At 43.1% G+C, this 22,210-nt stretch overlaps 1 protein-coding gene across 7 annotated transcripts in view; it reads right to left on the bottom strand.

Moving 5' to 3' along the window:
* The window catches only part of znf462 (zinc finger protein 462), a 109,371-nt gene that overhangs the window by 33,530 nt on the left and 53,631 nt on the right, over positions 1–22,210 (bottom strand). For all 7 annotated transcript variants that reach the window (XM_072588905.1, XM_072588949.1, XM_072588940.1 and 4 more), the window contains 3 exons: positions 19,553–19,801; positions 10,256–16,059; positions 609–782 (listed from right to left, as the gene is read on the bottom strand). In XM_072588905.1, coding sequence (XP_072445006.1) covers positions 609–782; positions 10,256–16,059; positions 19,553–19,772 — 6,198 coding nt within the window. In that variant the 5' untranslated portion in view covers positions 19,773–19,801. The remainder of the gene's footprint in view (positions 1–608; positions 783–10,255; positions 16,060–19,552; positions 19,802–22,210) is intronic.

Raw genomic sequence — 22,210 nt, 5'->3', positions numbered from 1 at the left:
CAAGGGGCATGGGTAAAGGCAGGTACATTGAGTTAAGTCACAGATGTCACATGATTTCAATGAATGGTGAACAGGTTTGAGAGTCTAAATAGCTTTCTCCTGTTCTAATTCTGCACAAAAACCCAAAAACAAGTAACATGCACAGCTTTCTTTGTCTAAATAAGGAAGCTAATTCACAGGAAAGACTAGCGACGTAGAACAAAATTTTCAGTTTGGAAAGTCAATCTAGTGCCTCTCAATGCGTGCCCCAAAGCAGGCCTTGTCTATCATTCAGTTGATTTATGGGATAACTTCTTTGGATCAACAATCAGTCACATGAGCCTTTGTTTGAAGATAGCATAGCCAAGGGGAGTTAGAGGAGAGCCTACACTACAGGACAGATGGTCAGGCCTAGTTGAATACAGCTTTCTGTTGACTGACCAGACTAATAATGATCATTTTAGTCATGATAACTACATTGCATCAAAACAGAAACAGTAAATAAAATTGTCAATTCTATACATTGCACAACTTTACCATACTTCACACAACAGCGTTCCATATTTCAGATCCGGAAGCATATAAATGGCCCAAGTGAAACAAATAAGTATACAAGTAGTAACACTCACCTCTTCACCACTCCGAGCAGTATCTATTGTTTCGCCAAAGGCAACGTGCTTGCGAAGGTGGTTTGATATAGCTCTGGGTGTCGGATGGACTTCGAAGCAGAAACTGCACCTGTACCCCACCACATTCCGCTCTTTAACTAATGACACAGAGCTTGTTGTCTGGACAGCATTCAGCTGCAGTCGTGAGAAGGAAAATGAATATTGAACAGTTACACATTTACATTGTTTTTAATTTCTTTGATCCTCTGCATCTGTCAAAGTGTGGAATGGCTTTCATTTTCTTATTTTGTGTCAGGTGTCGCTCAGCGTATAGCACTTTCACTGAGTCAAAAGGTTGTGGGATCAAATCCAACTCCAGAACCTGAGCAATAATCATACGGCAGAAGAATTGCACCAAAGGGATCCTCCTTCAGATGAAACATGAAAAAGAAGCCTTATATGCACTCAGAGATGAACTGTAAAAACGTCCCATGTCCAAACTTCAAAACAGTATCAGGGAGTTCTCTTTATTGTTCCAGTCAATATCAATGCTTCAATTAACATCACGAGAACAGACTTTATGGTCATTAGAATGGTCATGGGACCAAAATTGGCCACCGTGTTCTCTATATTTCAAAAAATGCTTAAACAGGTGTAAGGCATGGTCTGGGATGACTTGAAGTCATGAAAGGTGCTAGAGAAACTAAAGTCTTTACTTCTCAGTTATGAAATATTTGCAAGCATAAACATCAGATGTACCAATTCTATTGAACAGATATTTGATATATTTTGGGTTTATTCAACTGCATTTTTTGTTTTGGCCTTCCAGCCAAATCACCCAAATTTCAATTCCTGAAATGAACATTTCACTTGAAGAAGGGAACTGTCTTTATTATAAAATATCATCTTATAAGCCATTGTTAAAACTTCCATGTTAACAACTTGCATCTATCTACTAAATTTAACCTAGTAAAGTGTTGCAAGACATGTCAGAGTAGTCATTAACAAACAAGACTTGACAACAGACCAGGAAGTAGTTGTACAGCAAGCAAGGTGGTTCTTTGGGGCATCTTAACAGTGGGGAGTGAGAGAGAGAGAGAGAGAGAGAGCCAGACAGACACAGAGTGAGTATGTGTGGGGGGGGGGAGAAAGAGAGTGAGAGAGAGAGACAGAGACAGAGACAGAGACAGAGAGAGAGAGAGAGAGAGAGAGAGAGAGACAGAGACAGAGACAGAGAGAGAGAGAGAGAGAGAGAGAGAGAGAGAGAGACAGACAGACACAGAGAGAGAGAGAGAGAGAGAGAGAGAGAGAGAGAGAGAGAATGAGAGTGAGTGAGAGAGTGAGAGTGAGTGAGTGAGCAGGAGGTTTAGGCAGGCAATTGAATAGTTTAAAAGCCCAGGGAGCTGGAGGCATAGTCACCAATGTTGGAACAAAAAACACCAGAACAGGAGGAATATATTATCTTAGAGCTCCGTCAGAAGATCATCATGTTGAGCAAAACTGACAGCTTAAAAAAAAACAATGCAAAGTTCTAAGGGGTCTCATTTATTCAGGGAAGGACATTGAATTTGTTTATTTGCTGAATGTATTTTAATTTGCAAAGAAAGTTACAGGAGGAGGCGATGCCCTAGTGGTATTATCACTGGACTGTCAATGCTGAGACACAGATAGTGTTCTTAGAACCCAGGTTTAAACCTGCCACAACAGATGGTGGAATTTGAATTCAATCAAAGCAAAAATCTGGAATTAAAAGTCTAACCGTGACTATGAATCCATTCTTGATTGTCATGAAAAACCTATCTGGTTCACTAAAGTCTTCTAAGAAATGATACTGCCATCCTTGCCACCTTATTACATGGCCATCTTGTCTGGTTGCTCTTGACTGCCCTCTGGGCAACTTGGGATGGGCAATAACTGCTGGCCTAGCCAATGATGCCCTTCTCCTGTGAATGAATCTTTTAATAAGTTTTGTTTGGAAAAGCAAAGAATTCATCTCCGATATCGCTCTCAATTCTTTAGGATTTGCATCGTGAACAAATATTTTTGAGAATCATTTCTAACTTCTCATTAACCTGGACTTTTTATTTCTGTTCTACTGTCACGCCTGGAGGTGCAATCTGCTCAGCAGGTACGTGGATCCAAAAATAAAACTGCCACTTCATTAACATTCAAAAATAGGCATTTTCACTTTATTACTAATGCAGCAATTCTGTCACACTGCTCTTAAAAAAACACCTCGGAACACAAAGATTTAATCACCACTTTCTCCCAACTAATCTCAAAAGATATTTATCCAGGTTTCATAATGCCCTCCCATTATCAGTTCCCAGTTTCTACACCTTCCTCGATAGTTTGAGGGTCAATCTGCAAATTACCATAGAAGAATGGGATTCAATGTTGTGCATGTGGTGAAGCATGGGATTCAATGTTGTGCATAAAAATTTCTTTTAAAGCATAATTGCTCCATCACTAGAATCACATGCCATTCACCTACTTGATCATAATCGCTTTGTCAGTTAGTAACAATTGGTCAATAATTTCACCGTGCCGAAAGAAAACCTCCAACTGTTATCTCCTTTACACTTATATCAAGTTATATCTATTGTCTTCATATCAATGTACATTACCTTACACAATATCTACATTAGATATTCATCCTTGCATAAGTGTAAATTCCTTTGAATAAGCTTTGCCTCAACACAATCTAATATGCCACACAATTTGCACGCAGCAAGATCCTGTAAACAAGGATGGCTAGATAATTCCAATGATCGCTCAGCCAATACCTAAAAACCAGTGAAGACTTTTCTGCTCTTCTTCAACATAGCCTTGGTAGGATCTGTTACATCCACCAGCAAGGGAAGACAGCCTCGCTTTAAGTTCTCATCTGAAAGCCAGCACCTCTGGAAGGGCAGTAGTCTCTCAGCATTTTACCAAAAGGGTCAGCCTTGATTCAGTGAAGAGATGAAAAAAAAAACTGCAGATGCTGGAATCCAAAGTAGACAGGCAGAAGGCTAGAAGAACACAGCAAGCCAGGCAGCATCAGGAGTTGAAGACGATGACATTTCGAGTACAATCCTTCTTCAGGTCTAGATTTAGTGAAGGCACAAACTTTTATTGCTAAGGTGGAGTGCTCCCAAAAACCAGAGTTGGCTCTCACCTCATCCAAGTGGCTGAAGCTAATCACAATATTAAAAAGTCAAGAACTGAAAGTAATCCTTGACTTAAAAAACCATTAGGTAGAGGATGATTTAAAAATCAAACTTTGTCCATAGAGTCCCTCCAGAGTGGAGACAGGCCATTCGACCCAATGAGTCCGCACTGACTCCCCAAAGAGCTTCCCACCCAAATCTATCCCCCTACTATATCCCTGTAACCCTGCATTTCCCATGGCTAACACACCTACAGAACACTGAACACTATGAGTAATTTAGCATGGCCAATCCACCGAACCTGCACATCTTTGGACTGTGGGAGGAAACCGGAGCACCGAGCAGAAACCCACGCAGACATGACAACAGCATGCAAACTTCACACAGACAACTGCCTGGGGATGGAATCAAACCCAGGTCCCTAGTGCTGTGAGGCAACAGTGCTAACCACTGAGCCACCATGTTACCCCTTAATTTGACTGAATTTGTGTTCTTACAAGCCCACTGACATCTTCTGTTTCCTCATTCCCCAAACTGTGAGTGAACTCCAGGGTAAAAGACTGGTGTAGTGATGGGAGGCCACCAGTGGCTAAGCAAATAAAACATGACCTAAAGGCCAAAGGCTTCTCTGTCATACTCCTTCACCTCCAACCCTCATCCTCACACAACCAGAGATTCAGGCAAATGCATAGGAAATCCACTACTTTTAAATTCCCCTCCAAGTTATCCACCAACCGTATCAATGTTCCTCCACTGTCGCTAGGCCAAAATCCTGATGGTCCCTCTCTAACAGCACTGTGATGTAACTACACGTCAAGGACCACACCAATTCAGGAAGGCAGCTCACCATCACCTTCTCAAGGGGAAGAAGAGATGGGCAATAATTACTGGCCCAATCAGTGACGCAGACACACTATTAAATTTTAAAAAGTTTAAGAATCAAACGACTGCAGGATTGCGCTTGTGCCATTGCCACACCATTCTAGTTCCGATGATAACAAGTCTCAGGTACTTTCTACAGTGACTGGGATTCACCCTCAAACTAGAAAGTCGAACCAATAAACACTATCACAATTACATTCAAAATGCTGGCATTTATATTGCTCTTGGCCAAATCATGTGGGTTTAGTTATCTTTACAATGCACCTCACCTTGGTGATCAGACTGTAAGTGTAATACGGAGACCAGACTTAGCACTTTCAAATGGTGACTTGTCAAGTGATCTTGGAAATGATCTAGAGGAGATCTACAAAGAATGATTCCTAGCTTAAAAGAACTTTAGATAGACCAAACATTCTAGCTGCATTCATACAACAGTGTCGACTTAAGAGTTGCTCCACAAAATAAAGAAAGGGGTGGATCAGGAGACCAGGTCCACGCCCCCTACAACCCACCCTCCCATCCTGGCACTTTCCCCTGCCATCGCAGGAACTGTAAAACCTGCGCCTACACCTCCTCCCTCACCTCTATCCAAGGCCCTAAAGGGGCCTTCCACATCCAAAGTCCTGGGTCTCCTTCACCGCCGCTCCCTCACCACCAGACACCTGGAGGAAGAAAACCTCATCTTCCGTCTCAGAACACTTCAATTCCAGGGTATCAATGTGGACTTCAAAAGTTTCCTCATTTCCCCTTCCCCCACCCCACCCTAGTTCCAAACTTCCAGCTCAGCACTCTCCCCATGACTTGTCCAGACTTGTCCTACCTGCCTATTTCCTTTTCCACCTATCCACTCCACCCTCTCCTCCTTGACCTATCACCTTCATCCCCTCCCCCACTCACCCATTGTACTCTATGCTACTTTCTCCCCATCCCCACCCTCCTCTAGCTTATCTCTCCACGCTTCAGGCTCACTGCCTTTATTCCTGATGAAGGGCTTTTGCCCGAAACGTCGATTTCGAAGCTCCTTGGATGCTACCTGAACTGCTGAGGTCTTCTCAGGGAGTCAATGAGGAATTTTATAGAGTCTCTTTTTCTATTACTGGCACTGTTTCTTCCCTTACTGCTTCTTTCTAGAGGGGACTGGTTTATATGGCGGTAGGGGTGTGCAGGAAGAGGAAATGGGGAAAATAAAAGGGTTTCGATAGGATTGTCCAGCCATCAAGTCTAAGGGCAAGCCTGATAGGTTATGTCAATTGGTATTTGAATTATTTTCCCCTCTGGCTTATGCTCACAAATGGTGTAACACTTGCTTTATTCTAGTCCCTCCAAGATCTCTACATCTTCCTCCCTGCCTTTTCAAATTTTCCTGTTTCATCCTGCATTTTTTTGCCACGCCTGTCAGTGGAACCCAATACTTCACAGTTTCAAAAGGTCTCATCTCCAAATAAGCACTTTCTCCGTTTCCTTGACTTTCAATAGATGCTACTGTATGTTGATGCCTCAAGAGACCAGATTACAAGGTCTGGCATATTGCCACATATTTTTCATGTGATTAATGGAGAGAAAAGAATTCAAAAGCTCTACACTGATCTTCTCAGCACTAAAGTCTCCACTGAATCCTGCAACGAACCTGTTTGTTCTTTGGCTTTGTATCCAACAAGATTAAAAAATTATTTGCACTTTTCTTACTTATCACAATGAGTACTTTCTCAGATTTGACTATTCCCTGGACAATTTTCAATTTAATGCACATCCTAAAACAGAACGATATAGCCCAGGAGTCCATTCAATCCACTGTACCTGTGCCAGTTCTTTGAAAGAGCTAATAGTCTCACTTCCCTGTTCTTTTCCCCATAGCCCTACAAACTCATTCCCTTCAAATATGTTGGTGAAGTTACTTCTATTCAGCCTCCTGTTGCTTGCATCAGTACTGTGATTGAGCAGATATTTTAAGATGCAATGTTGTTAAGAAAGAATTAGAAACAATCAGAAAGCTGCAAAAAAAAAAGAACAATTTGTTCACACAAAAGGAAAGCAAGAAAAGATGACAACGCTCCAGTGTCCTGCAAAAGCAGAGCAAAACAGGGACAGTATTAGTTATAAAATTGATTTTTTTTTTGTTCCAGATGCAGTTATCATGGGCAAGGTCAGCACTTCTTGTCCATTTCTAATTGCTCTTGAACCCAAATGGCTGGCTCGGGTCACTTCATAGGGCAGATAAGAGGCAACAGACCAAATAAGGATGGCAGCTTTTCTTCCCTGAACAGCATTAGTGGACTAGATAGGTTTTTACAGCAATCAGAAGTTGTATACATGTGATTTAGTGTGCCTTAGTTCCAGATATTTAGTGAATTCACATTTCAGCACCTACCATGGTGGGATTCAAACCCATGCCGCAGAATTTTAGCCTACTGCCAGGTTTGGAGGTGGTGCTCTGGATATTCCAGTCCAGTGACATTACCACTACACCAGTGCCTTCCCTAACTCTCAGGAAAGATATTATGGCGTTGGAAGGGAAATGCCATGCTGTTTCACAAGAACTATACCAGGGGATGAATTGGCAACATCACAAGAACAGTTTGCTTAAACTGGTTTGTGATTTTGAGTAGTGCAACGGAAGGCTGCTGTGTTTAAATTGACCAAAAGGAATTGGTGGATTATGTAGATAAGCATTTCCTTTGATTGGGGAGCAGAGGCAAAAATGATCAGGATAATGCATTAAAGATTATAGCACAGTATTTATGGGTAATATCTGGAAGCACTCCTTCACACAAAAGCCAGAAGACTGGAATGCTCTCCCTCAAAAGGATCAACAGAAGAGGGGGTCAACTGAAGGCTGCCAGGCCTGGGGCATTAGTGGATTCAGAACAAGAGACTGAAGTAGAGAAAAAAAAGCGATCTAGGTCAGGGGTAAGTTTGAAGGCTCACATCAAGCGCTTAGAGGAATTCAGAGTGTGGAATCCAAACAGCGTGCAACATGCAACCTACATGGCAGGAATAGAAACTGATGTTGTTCAATGAGAAAGAAAAAATAAAAAGTGACAATGGATAGATCTTCCACAAGGTCGTCAGAAAAGGAGGGGGAAAATGACCATACTAAATTGGACCAAACCAAAAATGCTCGCAACTGAAAAGATTAAATAAAAAGGAAGGTTAAGGAAGACTGGCTTTGGAATGACAGCTCTGGCAAAACCCCAGAAGGAGCAGCTGCTCAGAGGGCCAAAGAAGACAGAAACTCGATCATCGTTTTGATGCAAGTTATGCTTGTGATGTTAATAAGTGTATTGGCAATAAATAAAATTTGACTCAGGACACTTCAGGCCAATCAGACAGTCAGGTACAAAATGAAAGGCCAAGTCTTTAGAGAAAGAACGAACGAATGGTGCAGGTTACTTCAGATGGAATTTGCATCAAATCTGACTGAAGTTGAAGGGAGGGGGGTGGGGGGAGGGGAGGAAGGGGGAAAAGGAGCAATGAAAGACTCCTCTTAGGCCAGCTGAAGTATCAGGATCAGGAGAGCCAGAAGAGTGAAAGCAGCAACTGGTCTTATGGAAGCAAAGGATTCTTCAACACTTGTTGTGCCAAACCAGATATGGCTGGTTAACAGAGGGTTAAGAGGCAAACAACAGAATTTGGAAACAAGTTCTAGAAGACGGTCTTCTTGATCAGCAAATATGATAAAGAGATCAAGGGTAACGGAGGACTTCAGCAATTTCAACAGTTCTTGAACCCAATTCTGTTTGGTGAACAGTTGCGAAAAAATGCTATTTTTAAAAAATGGCCAGGATGAGAAGTGATCGAGCTAACAAATTAATGTGAAAAGGTGAGGTGACATTGAATCCAGGAGGCCCCCAGAAACTGAGAGAGCAGGTGGAATGTCAATTTGGGGCCAAGTGAAAATTGGAAAAGTGGGTGAACGATGATGAGATAATACGCAATGTAAATGAGAAAGAAAAACCATGTGACAGATAGCATCCACTCAAGCCCTTGCAGCAAGTTGCACCAAATCATGGCTGATTTCTGCCTTAACTGTGTCTACCCCACTTTCAATAAGTGTATAAAGTTAAGGAGACTTGGCACAAATGTGACAGACTAATGCGTCAACTATGGCTCAGTGGTTGTAGCACAGATCTGGGTTCAAAACCATTCTAGATACCTGAGTACAAGGTCACAAAATCATTCCCAGGGAGATACTAAACTTCCTCTGCTGTCACCTGCCCTCTCAGCTGGATGTAAAATGATCCCGTGGCACCATTATAAAAATGAAGAACAGAGGGTGTTTGCCCCAGTGTTCTAAGCCAACATTTATCCCTCAACTAATATAGGTTATCAGGATCATGATGGTTCCTGGACTGCAGCTTTGGAGGGGTTGGCTGCCAAGTTTCCTAGAATACAACAATGACTACACTTCAAAAATGCATCAAAAGCTCTAAAGCACTTCAGAATATGTTTATGTGATGCATGTTTCTTTCTTCCCCAAAGAAAATAAACAGCTCTGCACATCTTCAGGGCTGGGACAGGTTCTGAATATTTTGACTCATGGCTCATGTAGTAGATGCACATAACAGACTGCAGCATCTCTTAAACGCAGGTGCACTATGACCAAGCTGATTTTTTTTGCAATAGGACAGCTTTCTCAAGGCTCAACAAGCAGATGGAAACACAACCAAACTGAGATTGTGAGAGGACATCTGGGTTATAGACTAGTTTGACAGGATAGATATACAGACCCATTTGTGGGGTTGTAAATATACCAAGATATCCGAGAGGGAATTCAGAGAAAACCTCCAACTAAGGAATGATGAGAATGTGGAACTCACTACCACAGGGTATTGTTGAGCAAATACTGCAGACACATAAGATAGTTAAGAGAGGGAAAGAAAAGAATAGAAGAGTATGATAATGGGCTGAAATGAAGGGGAGTGGAAGATACATCATTCGAGCATAATAAAAAAGAAAATGATAGTTGTACCAAATAGCTTGTTCTGTAATTTAGTCTCAACATCACTCAATGGTTTACTTAAGGTGCAATCCACTAAAGGCAACCCTCATGACTTTGGGCCCTGATGGACATCTGGAAACTGGGAAAAGAGCAAATACATTTAAAGAAAGTAACTGAGTAAAGAAATGGGAGGATGGTGCAGCAGCCAAGAGGTTTTATGACATAGGTAGGACTGTCAGAGTGAAACTCCCAACAAGAAATGTAGCCATCTTTGGGACAAAGTTCAACTGTCTAAAGGATGGGTGTGAAAAACACATTCATATGCATTGGGTTAATACCAACAGGTTGAGATGACACCATTATCCAATATTGATAGTGTAAATAAGATTACAATATATTGCCCACAGGTATATACTGCAGATAATGAAGTCTAATATGCACAGAGTTCTCCCTCTGTCCTGACATATTGAGAATTAAACAGTCATAGCTTCACTCAATACATTTTCCTTTTGAACTTCTCCCACTGCAATAGTTTGGATGGTTGCAAATATCAAGTTAGAATGATCAGTTATGTTGCTATCTTATGTGCCTCTGCATTTAAAAGAAGTGTTATCTTATGAAAAAGTTTGTAGAAAGTGACATTGGTGTCATGTATTATACAAACATTGCATGCAAATGTTCAGTACCCAACACACCTGATTCTTGTCATTGTCTACTTCAGTAGATTCTGGTTTTTCCTCTTTTAGTGTCTCCTCTTTAGCATTTTCTTCCTCTTCTGGGTGCTGGTCCTCTTTAAGATGAGTATCCTCTTCAGGGTGGCTTTCCCCTTCAAGTGGATCTTCTTTTGGGAGATCTTCCTCTTTCAGCAAATCTTCTTTAAGTACATTTTCCTTAGCGTTATCTTCTTCTTTAAATAAATCATTCTCTTTGGATGTGTCTTCTTCAGAATGGTCGTTCCCTTTAAATGGATCTCCTTCAGGGTATTTGTTGCCTTTGGGAAGGTCACCTTCAGGGTGATTTTCCCCTTCAGGCGGATTTCCTTCAGGTTGCTCTTGCCCAAGCATCTTCATCTTTTCACGGTGCAGCTTTGCTCGTCTGCTGAAGCATTCATTGTGCTCAGTGAGATGAACACTCAGTTCAAATGTGCTGAGGATCTTATTGGAGCAGTGGTTGCACTCATAGGTGGGACTGTGCGAACGAGTACTGCCAGGAAGTAATGTGAAGTCCAGTTTCAGGTCCCGACTGTGATGGTCTGTGTAATGCATGCAAAGAAGCTCTGGTGTGTTAAAAGAGAGTTTGAAGCACTTCACACATTTGAAGGGGAGCCATTCACTCTCACGTCCATTAGTCATTCCAATAGCCTCAATAGCAGGAACCTCGTTCTTTACATCACACTCTTCCTTATCATCAGAATACACAACAGTGAAATAACCATTATATTTGCTCACGTACTGTTTGCGTGGGTAGACTCCAGGGTGTCGCTTCATGTAATGGGACACCAGACCCTTTTTCGTGTATGTTTGAAATGAGCAGAGTGAACACTTTTTCTTCTCCACTGCCCTCCTGAGCTCCTCACTCAGGGGCGGAGACTCTGGCTTGGACTCGATGGGAAGGATGAGCTTTTCTGGTTTCTTGTTGATCATTGTTTTAGAGGCAGCTAGGCAATGAGTGTAGTATGAATCAATATCGTGGCGTTTTTGGTAGTGAGCAGCCAGCCCTTTGCGGAGCGGGTGAGTGTACGCACACAAGGCACATCTGAAGATATTGTTCTTGCCTTCTGGTTGGGCTCGGACATTGTTGTGCTTATTACGGTAGTGTCTGGCAATGCCCTTTCTGGAGGAGCAGAAATATTTGCACAGTTGACATTTAAATAAAGTACTTAGATCTGAGCAGCCACTTAAAAAAGGAGAAATCCCTGGAGGAGAGTCGCTCCCTTCAGTTATGTTTTGACAATCACCTTTATATTCTTCAGAGGTATTTGGTTCCTCAGGCTCAACCGCCTCAGTCACGGAATCAGTGAACATGTCGATGGCTGGCTGCCTATGGTACTTCTCATAGTGAACTTTAAGTTTTTCCAAGGAGCCATGTGCGTACGAACACAGCTTACATCGGTAGGCACCAAATCCTTGCTTTGGGACTTTAGTCATCTCTTCCAAATCATTGTTCTGTCCATCTGGGAGCTTCTCAGCCTCATTCATGAAGTCATCAGCAGTGACCTTTATAGAAGGGTGTCGCTTCTGGTAGTGTGTCAGGACGCCATGGATTCGTGTGTTAACATATGGACAATGTCTGCATTTATACAGAGTGCTGGGCTTCTCATCTTTTTCCAGGGCAAACTCAGCTGCCTTCACCTTTACACCCGGGTGCTTTTTCCCATAGTGGGTTAAAAGACCATGCAAATTGTTGTACTCAGATTTACAAATCTTACATTGGTATGGAGATGTGGTGGGGGCAACATTTGGAGGCGCACTGGGGGGAGGATTAATCAAAGAAGAAACGGAGCCTTTTGAGGGCATCTCATCCTCAACAGGATTGGATTCGGGAATGCTGGAGGAATCCAGGGCAGAGTAATCATGTGCAGTCGGGTTGTTTTGCTCTGACGCGTCTTTCCCCAGGATAATGTCGAGCAACACGGATTCATCCCCACTCACAGCCCAGGGATGCAAGGCCTGATAGTGGTTTGTAATGTCCCAGATGGAGGCAGCTTCAAATACGCAGTCTCTGCATTTGTAGTGCTTGAGGTCAATGAGAGCAATCTGAGACGGGTTGGCTGAAGGATCCGGGCCGGCCCAAAGTTTGCTGGAAATGTAAGTGTAATCGACAGGGTGTTCCGGATGCCTTTTCTGGTAGTGTATTAACAACCCACTGGGTTCCTGATGTGAGTAAATACACCATTCACAGTGATAGCCAGCACTCACCACCCCATCCTGAAATGCCCACCGCAGAATGGTGGTGACAGTAGCCTTCACACTTGGATGCTGCTTCCTCAGGTGTTTCTTCACGGCGTACAGGTAATGGGCGGTGTAGGAGCAGTGCCGGCATTTGAAGAAGCGAAGCTGCTCACCATCCGTCTCTTGCTGCGTGCTGACCGTTGGCACACTGACACCTGCCTGGTTGTTGGTCGCCCGTTCCCGCTGGCTTCTCACTGCTGCCGTGTGCTGGCGGACCAGCTCAGCCGTCGCCTTGATGTCACGGTGCTTCTTCCGGTAGTGAATGACCACCCCCTTAACTGTGCGATTCCCATAGTTGCAGTGCTGGCAGAAGAACATCAGCTCTCCCTCGCCCTTATCTGCCAACTTGGAACCTAGTTCCCCTGAATCAAAACTGCTTTTGTTGCCTTGGCTCGGCGGCTTTGCCATCAGTGGTCTTGCTGGTGTAATCTGCAGCTCTTCCATCGTCTTCTTCAGGGCTGGAGTCGGAGGTGCATGCTTGATATACTTTGCCGTTACCTTAACCTCTGGATGCCTTTTCTGGTAATGGACAAGGACACCAACAACTGAGCGATTACTATACACACAATGCTTGCAGTAATACAACTGTTCATATTCGACTGGCTGAGGAGTGACTGGAGGGTCGTTTACCAACGATGTAGGGGGCATCTCAATGTTAGGAGTGCTGAGTGCAGGATTCTGGACAGAAACCACACGCATTGTCTTCTGAATTCGAAAATAGGATGCCTTTTCCTCCGGGTGTTTTCTCTGATAATGGACCAGGACTGAATGCATGTTTGGGCTTGAAAACGAACAGACATCACAACTGTATACGACAGCGCTGATCATGGAAGCTTCACCCTGCTTTGGGCTCACACTCTTGGGGGAGTTCATGTTTGAAGGGCTGGAGGGAGCAGCACGCTGAGATAGCGGAGTGGACGTCCCGATATTCTTCACACCAGAGTTGAGGATTTCTCTCAGGGTCTGAGACTCTGCACTGATCTCATTGGTTTGCTGGACCACGTAACTGGAGAATATCATGGAGTTGTTAATCTTCACGGTTGGATGCATTCTTTGGTAGTGAGGCATGAGACTGCGGACGTTTGGGCTGGTATAAGAACAGAAGCGACATCTGTAGGTCAAATTGGCTTGATGAAAGTTTAGGATATTCTGAGCTTCGGGGTGAAACTGAGCGTAATGCTGCCGCAAATCTTCAAATTCTGCATACTCTACAAAACATTCAAGGCAACGGTAGACTGCACTGTGATCTGTTGGATCTTCAATGTACCTGAAGCTATATTTAATGTAAGGATGCATGCGCTGATAATGAGTGCTCACACTGCGTGCCACTTTGTTGCTGAAGTTGCAATGCTTGCAATAGTAAATCTTACCGGAGTCTTCAGCTGCCTCTGAATTTTCCTGAACAGTATCTCTATTTTCCGAGTTCGTTTTTTTGTAAGCTGCATTCCCAACATGCTTGCGTGATACTCCATCGCCCTTTCCTGTTGAATTGGAACTGCCATAAAAATCTTCATCATCAGAGAGAGTCAATTCAATCTCGGCACTGTTGCTGACTGAATAATCCTGCTCCAAAGTCCCATAAGAAGCCTCTTCACGTATTCCATCATTTCCTTCAACCCACATCTGGTGACCACTGTAAGGGTAATTTTGCATCTCCATCAAATGATCAGCCTTCCCTTGCTCCTCATCCAGATCGCCATCTACATCCAATTCCACTTCCACATCTTCTTCCTCCTCCTCTTCCTCCTCCTCCTCATCCTCCTCTTCATCCTCCTCCTCCTCAACTCCAATCACTGATTCCACCTCACTAGCTTGCTGGTTGGCCTGGCTGATTTTACTCTGTAAATTGTTTGCTATCTCATCGATCCTTGTGCGCTTCTTTGCCGGAGACAGGTCCAGTGGACTGTCTGTCACCAACCTCTTGCCTTTCTTAAACAGAAAAGAATTTTTGGATGTTGATCCGAGGATTGAGGTCTGAGTTTTCACAATACCTGGCGATGGAAGAGCTTCAAATTGTGATGTTTCTGAATCCTGTAATGTATCAGTTGCCTCCTCGTTAGCTGACAGCAAGGCATTGTCACAGAATGAGTGCTTATGCTGCTGGTGTACTCGCAGCCCCTTCAGGGTGACTGTAGAATAGTTACACATGGTACATTTGTAAGGATATTGCTGTTTTGAATCCCCTATCAGGGCTGGTTTTTCTCCGTTGACCACTTGGCTCTGATTCGCATCCACAGTGACTAAGCTGTCATTCAATGGAGCTGCGGTACTATTCTGCAAGCTCACTGTGTCCCACTCTGAGGAATGGGATTGCTTATGGGTCACCAGTTTCTGGGCAGTGGTGCAAGTGAAAGGGCAAAGGTTACACTTATGGACGATGGTCCGGCCTGATAGATGAATGTTCTCGATATGACGTGAGATACTGCGACGGTGCATTGTAAGGAACGAGCAGAAGGGACACTGGAACCTGTTCATGTACTTCCGGAAGGGAATTCCCTTGGTTTCCAGTAGCTTTGTGTTGCCAATGGTCAACAGTTTCTTCCCAGAGCCTTCGGAGCTCTGGGACGCCAGAGAGTCCATCTCATCGATGTCCTGTTGCTCATCCTCTTCAGAACTGCTCCTGTCGTCACTTAACAAACTGGAGTCCAAACCAGAATTAACCACATTCAGGTCTCCCATTCCGAAGGAGGATCTCCCAGTTACTCCAGCTTCACCAGGATCAGGACTAGCTTTGGGCTTCATTTTAGGAAAGGGAAACTTTATTTTTATGGGAGCAAACCTAGGTACGGCAGCAGAAGCTGGCTTCAAAGCAGAACCTCCCACGGAGGCTTCCAGAGCAGGGTACTGAGAAAGCTGCATTTCTCTCTCTGGCATCTTCATCGACAGATAATTAGAATTAGGAGACGCCTGCTGAACATCCTTTTGTTGGGGTTTCGTGGGACTTCCACTGGAACCAGACTGCTGCTGCCTCAGGGACGAAATTATCTTTACCAAACCCTGGGCCAAAAGGTTTCGATGTTTCTTCATCAAATGGTCACACCAACGTTCTCTCCGGGAGGTGTGGTAGCCACACCATTCACAACAAAAGCTGCCCCTCGATTTGGTTAAGGGCTTCACCTGTGCTTCTAGGATGCTGCGCTCCACCGCATCCATTGGCACATCGCCCACTGTCTCCTGCACCTTAGTGGCAGACCTGTGACACAGCTTCTGGTGCTTGATGATCCGTGCCCGTCGGGGACTCTTGTAGGTGCAATACCTGCAGGCAAAGACTTTGCCGAAACCTTCGTGCAAGAGCACATGGTAACTGGAAGGAGGAGGAGGTGGGGCCATGTCTGACGTCTCTCCACCAAACGACGACCCTTCAACCTGACCATGGATCTTCCTTGTATGTTCACTGAGAAGATTCCTGGACCGAAAGTAGCGGACACAGTACTTGCACTGGAAAAACTTGTTGGCAGGTCTCGACTGTTGGTCAACATGATGACTGAATAGAACTGATGAGCTGTTACTGACGAAATTGGAAGAGCCAGGATGAAAGGAATTTTGGGCTTTAAAAGAAAAGGAGACATTATCAAAATTTAATGCACATTCTGGCACATGGTAAACCAGAGATAACAATAACTGCTATTTTTACCTCCATTCCTTTGTTACTCAGGGTTTAATCGTGAATGGTAGCAGTGCTTATGACAATTCCAGAGAACGTTCTTAATGAGTTTTGCTGAACAAGAGAGTTTGCTTGCACTTTGTTTTTTTTAAACAAAGCATGAAGTGAAGGCCACTCAGCCCTTTTTTTTAAAACTGGGTCGACACTTTGAAAGAGTAGCCCATTTAATTCCACTCCCACTGCTGTCCTTGAAAGTTTTTTTTTAAAAACAAAATGTATGTATTTCTCAAATTTCCTTTTGGGAATTAGCAATTCTGGTTCATCCATCCCTTCAAGTAGTTCAGACTGGATCAGAATGATTCTACAGCAAGAATTTTACTGCAGGTAAATCGCTCAATTAGAGATGTGAAAAATAAAACCCGCCTTTATATTATAAAAGTCTTCTGGCTTTAAATTAATTCCAGAAAACTCACTCATACATTTATAGGATTAAATGAAATGGGGCACAATTTGTCATCTTTACCCAGACTACCTTTTTTTCTTCATTCACAGCAATATGAATGTCCAGATCAGTGATGACTGGCCATCCCTAATGGTCCAGAGGGCAGCTACAAGTCAAGCACATTGTCATGGGTCTGGAGTCACATGCCGACCAAAACAAGTAAAGATGGCAGATTTCCTTACCTGAAGGGCATTAGTGAACAAAATGTGTCATGGTTGCCATTAGCCAACCTTTTATTCCAAAGTTTAACTGAATTCAAGTTTTGGCACATGCAGTGGGCTTCAAAGCCATGTTCCCAGAATGAGACTCGAGATTGAAATCCAATGACATTACAATGATACCACCGCCTCCCCTCTGAAGTGTCTCAAGACCCAAATTAACAGGATTGACTCTTCACTGCCCTCTGAATGATAGAGTAAGCCTTTCAGTTGTACAAAGCTGCTATAGAAAAAAGTATGTGGTTGTACCCATACCACATGGAGTCCAGTTGTTCAAGCATTACTTTCCCAAAAGGCAATGGGTAAGAAATGCTGTCCTAGCCAGGTACACTTTCATCCCTTGAACAATTTTTAAGGTGAGGAAGCGGAGTTCCTTTTGTGCCGGTCTTTTTACAAAACCTTTGCGTATGCAGTTGGTCACAATGAGGCATCACTGTCACTCAGTAGTTAGCGCTGGTGCCTCAGCGCCAGGGACCCAGGTTCTATTTCACTTGCAGGTAACCGTCTGTGTGCAGTTTGCACATTCGCTCCCTGTCTGTATGGGTTTCTACTGGATGATCCAGTTACCTCCCGCAGTCCAAACTTGTGCAGGTTAGGTGAATTAGCCATGGAAAATGCAGGACTACGGGATATGGTAGGGGATAGGTCTCAGTAGGGTGCTCTTCAGAGAGCTAGAGTAGACCGAATGGCCTGCTTCCACTTTGCAGGGAACCTATGAACCATTGGCATGTAACTTCAATGACACATTCTTAAATGCTATGTTTGGGATGTTGACCACCTAACATCCCCGAATACACAACCATCACTGGATATCTGCAATTTCTTTCACATCCCTTGCTAGTTAAGCAGGGTGCTTTTGCCCATCAGCCTGACTCAGTGACAGCATTTTTACCTCTTTGTAATAATTAATTAACTAGAAAAATTCAACATGGAGATCAGCTATACCATGACACATGTAATGCTATAGTATCATACAAATTACTGGTAGATCACTCAAACAGCACATTATTTGAGAATACAAAACAAGGGACAGCATCTATTCTAGTGAACGAAATTGATAATATCTATTTACAGGAGAAAGTGAGGACTGCAGATGCTGGAGATCAGAGCTGAAAATGTGTTGCTAGAAAAGCGCAGCAGGTCAGGCAGCATCCAAGGAGCAGGAGAATCGACGTTCCTGAAGAAGGGCTCATGCCCGAAACGTCGATTCTCCTGCTCCTTGGATGCAGCTGACCAAATATCTATTTACACCGTGTATCTAAAAGAGAGAACATAATGGGTTGCAGTTTCCAAAAACTATCAGTCACACTCAGATTGCCATTCCACTCCTTTATGTTAAGGCAGACCTCCATGTTTGTGATAGGAGAATCCGATCCGGGATACCTCAGAAATGGGGAGGTGTACTTGAATTCTGACAGGTCCCTCATAGCGTGGAATAGTCAGAGGAAGGCAAACCAAGCCCACCATTTCACCACAATCAGTTCCTGCACTTGCTTATTTAAACGTCTAGCATCATAGGCAGCCATTTTAACTGCACGTGTGAAAAGGATAAACAAATAACATGAGACAGAGAGAGAGATTAGGGTACTGGGAATGGTAAGGTGCCAAATGGGTAGGTAGCAGTAGTGTACCAGTTTGCGGGGGGGGTTGGGGCAGCAAGGACACAATGAGAGAGAAGGGCTAGGTGAGCAAGGCAACATTCAGGGCAGATAGTGGTGCATGGCAGTCACTTTGTATGTAGAGGGAGAAATTTGGTTGGCAATAGATCCCTGGGAGGTCAATGAGCCAGGTTGGTATAAGAACAAGGGCCTAAAGGGTCCCAAGCAGAATGCTAAATCCCAGAGGGACAGGGTGTTCGGTCACAGAGCATTGCTCTTACAGAAAACTTGCACAGACATGAAAGGCCATATGGCCTACCTCTATGCTGTAACCATTCTATGGCTCAATTAAGGAAAACTCACAAAAGATAATTCCTTACAAGATAAGGGTCATCAGATAAGCCAACTACGTGAGAAGGTGTTGGCGATGAGTACATGCAATAGTTGTTTCTCAAAAACAGTTTACATGGTTCACAGCAATAACAGACAGAAGCACTTAAATTACAAAGAAACTTTAGATGCACAATCTTTTACAATTGTATGCTGGTTCCAGGTAGCCATGCTGGAATTCCAGTTTGTCCTTCAAAAGGCTACCATCCAAATTCAGGGCAGCACGGTGGCACAGTGGTTAGCACTGTTGCCTCACAGCACCAGAGACCCGGGTTCAATTCCTGCCTCAGGCGACTGACTGTGTGGAGTTTGCACATTCTCCCCGTGTCTGCGTGGGTTTCCTCCGGGTGCTCCGGCTTCCTCCCACAATCCAAAAAAGTGCTGGTTAGGCAAATTGGCCGTGCTAAAGTGCCCGTAGTGTTAGGTGTAGGGGAAATGGGTCTGGGTGGGTTGCGGATCTGTGTGGACTTGTGGGGCCGAAGGGCCTGTTTCCACACTAAGTAATCTAATCTAAAATGCAAAACTGAGAACTAGAGCGTAGTGAAATTCTAACCAGAACTGGCAAATACCAACCATTTTGGCTGCCAGTTCTGCAGGTCTAAAGTACACTGAACACAAACAATGCAAGGCACCTGCTGCAGTTGGAAATAATTCACCAATATGTTATTACAGGGAAATAAAGTTACTGTCTCTTTGGTGTGCTTTCAATTAAAACAAAAACAAACTCACTCGATGCTTCCACTGGAGAACCAAGTTCAGTCTTCACAGCAGAAAGGCTCACATCAGCTTCAGAATCTTGGATTGGTGTAACAGATCGAGGTTGATTATCATCTTCCTCAGTAGCTTCCACATGGGGCAAAAACACAGTGTGAACGTCCTGGATGTGAGCTTTAAGATCATCATACGTTTCTGCTCGGTAATCACATCCATCGCACTGCAGTGCCTCCATTACTTTCAAAACCTTTCAATTAAAGGGATCTGGAACATAATGAAATTAGCAACTTAGTTATTGACTGAAACCATGCAAAAAGTCAAATTTCACACCAGAAAATTGAGGTGCCGACTTTCAAATGGGACATTAAAGTGGGACCTTGTCTGCCCCTTCAGATGGTTTTCAAAGACCTTTTGATCACCATCATTTAAAAAAAAGCAGGAAAATTTCTGCAGAGTCTCAAGTCTATATTTATCACCTAATCAACATCACACAAAGAGATTATCTGGTCGTTACTGACTAGTTATTTGAGAGAGTATATACACATATACTACAAACAAACTCTCTCAAGTAACTAGTCGATATGGAGCACAGATTGGTTTTACACTTCCTACATTACAACACCAGTTACACTTCAAAGTACATAATTGCCTTTAAAGGGCTTTAGACTATCCTGAGGTTATGAAAAGTGCTGAATAAATACAAGTTTTTCTTTTAAGAGCATCACTATGGATTTGAATAAACCAACTTGCAGTTATTTCTTTAGCACTTTGTACGCAGAGGTTCACAATTGCTTAAATCAATAGCAAAAATGAATCATCGCTGTTCAATGAGCTTCTTTAGTATGGCACTTCCTAAATCTCAAGTAATCAGAAGTAGTTACTTCATATTACAGAACTTGAGCAATGCTTCATTAAAAAGAAAAGCCGTTTCAGGTTTTTTTTATGTCTTGCAGTTATCAGAACAAATGGGCAACAACTTATACCTGCAATTTATTTTATGTTGTTCCTTTTAAAATTCGACATTCATGCATCTGTCCCAATGAGTGCTTCAAAATCATGTCTACTTCATCAGCAAGAGTGACTATACTTAAAAAGTACTTAACGGACTGAAGCAGCAGGGGTTATTGCTGAGATGATGAAAGGACTATGGCAATGCAGCTTTTATGCCTGTCAGTCATGTGACAAAACATGTTGCTGTGCATCTGTCCATTCAACTGTTCCAATCTGTAGCGTTTCCTTTGGCCTTCTTGCTTCGAACCTTCCAACTTTCAATCCACAAAAGTGATCAATTGTTTTTTTAAAGGCATCATCTTTCACACTGTTATTTTTAAAAGTGCAACATTACACTGCTCATTTGCAGAACCAGTGTTACGCTGTGGTTCCCAGAAAGTTGAAAATCGTCACACTCTTAGACAATTACTGGAGCTGACCTGGAACGCAGTTTGCAGATCTCACCATATGCTGTGTGAATGATACATTGTTAATTTGGTGCACTAACTACAGCGCAGCAGAGTGTGTGAAATCCCATTTATTCAGGAATACATATGCATGGCTCTACAGGTCTGGAACCTTTTTCAAATACATACAGTATATCCCCTGCTTCCGCAGATTCGGTTTCCGCGGTTTCCCGACACCCAAAAATATGGAACATTCCAGAAACAATTAAAGGGGGCTGCTGGGCAGGTAAATTTCCCATTTAAATAATAGGGTTTGCTACTCTCCATAGTTTTGGGCATCTGCAGTAGGCCTTGGAACATATCACCTATTCACACAGGGAACACCTTTACTGTAATAGAAATTCGGATCCTGGCTATCCTAAGTTACCTTTAAAACTTTGCATTCATAAAGCATTTTAACATAGGAAATGTTCCCAGTTACTTCATTGGTGCTTTATCAAAAGAAGCTCACACCAGATTGCATCAGGTGATATTAGGGCAGGTGGCTGTTAGGATCTGATGAGAAGATGATGCTGGTAATCAAGCCCTCCCCCAATCTCCATTCCACCAGTCACACCACTAGTATTAATTACTATAGGGAGAAGGATTTGTGTTGTGGTAAAGTCACTAGAGTAGTAACCTCCAGAGGCTCAAGCTGATATGCTGCGGGGTATATGGGTTCAAATCCCTCCGCCACAGAAGTTATGAAATTTAAATACAATCCATAAATCTTGAATATAAACCTAGTATCCCTAATGATGATTATCATAAAACCCATCTGGTTCACTAAATTGTCTTCAGGAAAGGAAATTGGCTATCCTTACTTGTTCTGGCCTACATGTGACTCCAGACCCACAGCAACATGGTTGACTCTTATCCACCATCAGAAATGGCCTAGCAAGCCACTCAGTTCAAGGGTCATTACAGATGGGTGACAACTGCTGGCCTTGCCAGTAATACCTGTATCCTCACAAAAGAAAAAAGATTAAATGCTTTGATTCAATCTTCCAAATGGCCAATTGTTTCCTTTTGGTCCTGCTATCCAATTAGGGACTTTCATTAGGTTTCTTTAAATCAAAACAGAACAACCCGTTTTTGATTAAATAAAACAAGTGGCAAATCTGGTTAACATCTAAGGTATAACCTGGAATTAGAAATATATCTGCTTTAATCCCAAAACAGACACAGCCTCACAACATAAAACATTTTCATCAAAAGGACAAGGGCAGTAGATGCA

The sequence above is a fragment of the Chiloscyllium punctatum genome, chromosome 2 (assembly GCF_047496795.1).
Source record: "Chiloscyllium punctatum isolate Juve2018m chromosome 2, sChiPun1.3, whole genome shotgun sequence".
In the NCBI taxonomy this organism is placed as follows: domain Eukaryota; kingdom Metazoa; phylum Chordata; class Chondrichthyes; order Orectolobiformes; family Hemiscylliidae; genus Chiloscyllium; species Chiloscyllium punctatum.
The sequence above is the reverse complement of the archived record's forward strand: the minus strand, read 5'-3'. Positions and strand labels throughout refer to the sequence as shown.